At 38.9% G+C, this 5055-nt stretch overlaps 1 protein-coding gene across 1 annotated transcript in view; it reads left to right on the forward strand.

The window, feature by feature from the left end:
• The first annotated feature begins 3403 nt into the window (after positions 1 to 3403).
• Positions 3404 to 5055, forward strand: part of WDR64 (WD repeat domain 64) — a 363829-nt gene continuing 362177 nt past the window's right edge. The window contains exon 1 of the mRNA XM_042781201.1: positions 3404 to 3551. Coding sequence (XP_042637135.1) covers positions 3404 to 3551 — 148 coding nt within the window. The remainder of the gene's footprint in view (positions 3552 to 5055) is intronic.

Here is a 5055-nt window from a genome sequence, read left to right on the forward strand (position 1 = left end):
TTTTTTGGTTGTTAAGTCAGGATCTAAATAATATCCACACATTTGATTGGCTGGTATGACTTTAAATTCCCTTTCAATCTATAAGTGTCACCAAATCAAGAAGGGAGTGTGTCAGGGTTATATCCTCTTATCATCCTTATTCAATCTGTATGCTGAGCAAATAATCCGAGAAGCTGGACTATATGAAGAAGAATGTGGCATTAGAATTGGAGGAACAATCATTAACAACCTGCGATACACTGATGACACAACTTTGCTTGCTGAAAGTGAGGATGACTTAAAGTACTTACTGAAGACTGAAGAATACAGTCTGCAGTATGGATTACATCTCAATATAAAGAAAAGAAAAATCCTCACAACTGGTCCTATAAACACATTATGATAAATGGAGAAAAGATTGAAATTCTCAAAGACTTCACATTGCTTGGTTCTACAATCAAGGCCAGTGGAAGCAGCAGTCAGGACCTCAGACGATGTATAGCACTGGGAAAATTGGCTGCAAAGTGCTGAAGAGCAAAGATGTCTCCTTGAGAACTAAGGTGTGCCTGACACAAGCCATGGTATTTTCAATCGCCTCATATGTGTGTGAGAGCTGGACAATGAATAAGGAAGACTAAAGAAGAATTTATGCTTTTGAGCTATGGTGTTGGCAAAGAATGCTGAAAGTACCATGGACTGCTAAAAGAACTAACAGGTCTGTCCTGGAGAAAATGCAGCCAGAATGCTCTGTGGAGATGAGAATGACCAGACTTCATCTCACATACTTTGGTCATGTTGTCAGAAGGGACCATTGCCTGGAGAAGGATGTCATGCTTGGTAAGGTGGAGGGTTGACGAAAGAGGGGAAGGCCCTCAACGAGATGGATTAACATGGTGGCAGCAGCGATGGCTCAAGTATAGCAACAATCATGGTCTGGGTGACGTTTTGTTCTGCTGTGCATAGGGTTGCTATCAGTCAGAGACGACTTGACGGCACCTAAAAACGGTGACCATTTTTTTTCCTTCCATGTAACTTCTTTCTTGAATAAATTGGATTGTTCATTCAATGGCTCCTTCCTTATTGAAACACATTCTTCTCTTGGCTGCTGAGCTACTCCTTTCTCTTGGTTCTCCTACTTCATGAGTCCCTCCTACTTAGTTTCCTTCAGCTGTTCTTACTGATCTGTCTGACTTCTGAAACTAGAGTGCTCAGTGTTCAATCATCAGCCTTCTTTCTTCTTTATCTGCATTGATCCCTGGGTGATCCCATCCAGTCTAATGGCTTTAAATACCACCTAAATGCTGATGACACCCAACCTCTTCCTTGAGCCCTAGACTCTTATATCTGTCTGTCAACATTCACAACTGTTTATCTAATAGACATCTCAAATTAACATATTCCAAACAGAGAGCTCTTAATACTCCCCCCAAAATATGCACCTCCCACAGACTTGCTCCTTTAAGAAAGTAAATGACTGCTCTGTGCTTTCATATCTTGGGCCAAAATCCTCAGAGGATTGACTCTTCTCCTGTTTTCACACTACACATACAATTCATTAGCAAATCCTGTTACATCTACCTTCATGATATATGACCACTTAACACTACCTCCATCACTAGTTCCCTAATCTAAAACACTCTTAGCTTTTACCTGGATTATTGAAATTGCCACCTAAGTGGTTTACCTGCTTCTTCCCTTTTTGTTCTTCAGTTTATTCTCCAAAAAGCTGCTGGACCAATCCTTTTCAAAGGTAGGTCAGATCATGTCATTATTCTGCCCAAAAACTTTCACTCAGAGTAAAGCTGAAGTCCTTACAGCAGCTTATTAAGTCCTACCTGATCTGGGCACCATGCCCTGCTTCTCTGATCTTATCTCCTTTCTGCTCTCCCTCACTCCCATCACCCCAGTCACACTCACCTCTTTGATGAAGTCCAGTTTACATTTTTTTTTCCTCTTATTTCTCATGTTTTTAGTGTTATATCTAAAAATCTGTTGCTTAAAAGAAAGTCCCAAAGATTACTCCAATATTTTGTTTTAAGAGTTTTGTGGCCTTAACTCTTACCTTTAAATCATTGATCCACTTTAAGGTAATCTTCATATATGGAAATGTGGACATCCAGTTGTCCCAGCACCATTTATCAAAAAGACTATTCTTTCCCACATTGAATATCCATTGGCACTCATGAAAATGAATTGGCCATAGATGTATGGGTTTATTTCTAGATTCTTCATTTTATTCCATTGATCTATATGTTGATCCTTATATCAGTACCACACTGTTTATATTACTGTAGCTTTGTAGTATATTTTGAAATTGGAAATTGTGAGTTCGTTACTCACTACTTTGAAAACTTTAAGGGGGGAAAAAAAGAAGGAATAATAGAGTTAGGAGATTTTTCTATATATAAAATCTTATTTTTCTTTCCTAATAGGTAGTAGCCAGAACTGGATATCAAAGAGACAGTACTGGATCTGGCAGTGCCCAGCATAGCACCTATTTCACCTCTGAATTAAGATCTTGCTGAACATTTTCAAAGATGCACTACCAAGAGGTGGGAACTTTATTAACTGCCCAAAGCACAAGAAGTTAGCTATTTGTTGATAAAATATTAGACAACCTCTCCTCATAAAAAGTTGAAGATTGGAAAACTTGAATCAATAGCAATAGCAATTAATGTGATCGGAGATTGGAAATGGAGAAGATATGCAGAGAGGCCTCTATATATTCAACTACTGACACTTTCAAAAATCTTCTTGACAATCAGAAACTATGTCTTCTCCATTTCTAGCTTTCTTTGTTTATGAAGGACAATGCATAAAGGAAGGAGAGGCATTTTTATTCTCTATGACCTCTCAAAATGTCTTCATTGGTGGGAGACATTACAGGTCCTAAAACACATTTTTATGTTTAGAAGTTCAAGTTTCTAAACATGAACTAGTATAGCTATTCTCCACAACATCTTGAGGAAGGCAAAAATGTTTGAGGTAAGAGGGAATGTAGGAAAAAGAAAATAATGCCCAGTTTCATTGTTCTCAGGCAATGTATACTCAAACATGCACACAATTTGTGGGGGGGAGGGGAAACAAACCTCAAGCTTCTCCTTTTGAGGGAAGTAGGGTGTTATGAGACATTATGATGCGATGAGGACCATATGAAGGACACTGGTAACATTATGAAGTCAGGATTTTTACTGAAATATTTGCCTGTATGAAATGCATTAGACCAAAGTCAGCTTTCCTCCCTGCTAGTATCCTAGAGGCAAATCTTACTCTTATCGACAGTATGGTATTTTAAAATCAAAGGAATGAAAACTAGGACAAAAATTAAGACTACAGGAAGGCATTATAACAACTGGATGATTTACCAAGTTGGCAATTTTGTACTATTATTTCTGTACAGAAATAAAAGATTTCCTATGTCCTTATGGATATCAGGGAGGAAAAGCGAAATTTCAGCATGGCACTTCAGATTAGCAATTTCAAGACAGCTTTAAAGGGGTTTGAAAGATTGGTTGAACGTACGACGGCCCAGAAAAGAGACGAAAGATTAGGCTTGTTTACCCAAAAAGAAGGTAAGATCAGTGACTACAGAGCCATCAAGTTGGGTCTATTGATTAGAACTGGCAAATGTTTTTAGCCATCAGAGAGAAGTGACATAGCTTAATGGGAAAGACACTGAATGAGGAGTCTGAAGACCTGAGTTTTAATTCTGACTCTGTCTCTAAATAGCTAAGTGACCTTAGACAAGCCTTTTCATTTCTCTGAATTTAGTAATGTTAATTGTAAAATAGGGGTGTTAGACTAAATGACATGTAAGGGTTCCTCTGTGGGAGCTCTGGTAGTGTAGTACCTAAGGCACTTGACTGCTAACCAGAAGGCTGGGAGTTCAAACCCACCAGTCACTCCTCAGAATGAAAGCTGGGCAATCTACTTCTGTAGTGATATTGCCTCGGAAACCCAAAGAGGGATCACTGAGTCGGGTCCAACTCGATGGCACATAACAACAACAACAAGAGTTCCTCTGTAGGCTCTACCATTTTGATGGTTCACAGTCTGATCTGGGACTCTCTTTGTAATGCATGCTGATCATTTGCAAGCCACGTTAAGCTACTTCTTTAAAGTACTTTACCTTAGGGTATCGTGAAACCAAAGGACTTTAGTAACAAGAGAGTAAGCTTTCTTACCTCATTGTGATTCCGTTGTCTAGATCTCTCCCACCTCTCTCAATTGGAATGATTTTGAGCATGCCAAGGTAAGAGGAATGTGATGGACAGTGGCCTGCTAGGAATACTAGAAGCACAGACTCCAAAGCATAACTGAAAGTACACTACCATGGTCAGTGTCCAAAGGGAATCACCTAGTGTGCAACTGTGGGATACTCAGGACTGCAGTGAGGAGCAAGGCTTAATAACTCATATGTGATTCAAAATGTTGAATTTCAGTGCTTTAACTCAGTCCAGTATTATTGAAGAGTGTTTTCTAATTAACAAATCACTTTAATAAACATAATTTAATTTGACTCAGGATCTTTCTAATAAACAATTATGACTATTATCTCATTTTAGTTGTGAAAAAAATTAGTGGTACAGGAAAGTCATCTGCCCAAGTCATTCAACATCTAAGTATATTAGAGCTAAGACTCGGGCATTTTAGATATGCTCTTTAGTTGATTGTGACCTTGGCTGGGCTTTCTATACTCAACAAAACTTTCTTTTGTCCCTAATCAGTTCACTTTAGTTATCTCTGGTATCAGTTTTCCAGATCCTTACCAGTTTTCTGAATTCTCTACCTACCTCTGCACTGCACCCTGCCCCCTTAAAAACTTCCAACATCACAGAGAAAGCAAGGTCAGAAAACAAGAATTCTTTCAAATGCTCTCCCCTCCACTTACAAATTACCTAAAGCAGCACTAGTCCTTCCTTCCCTTCCTCCTCCTCTCCATGGCTATCACTTTGCCATATCCCTAAAGAATGTTGATGGGATCTGGATTGGGATTGCATTGAATGTATAGATTGCTTTGGGTAAAACTGACATTTTCACAATGTTCAATCTTCCTATCCATGAGCATGGGATGTT

Source organism: Orycteropus afer, unplaced genomic scaffold, assembly GCF_000298275.1.
Source record: "Orycteropus afer afer isolate SDZICR_OR568_19922 unplaced genomic scaffold, OryAfe1.0 scaffold00096, whole genome shotgun sequence".
Lineage (NCBI taxonomy): Eukaryota > Metazoa > Chordata > Mammalia > Tubulidentata > Orycteropodidae > Orycteropus > Orycteropus afer.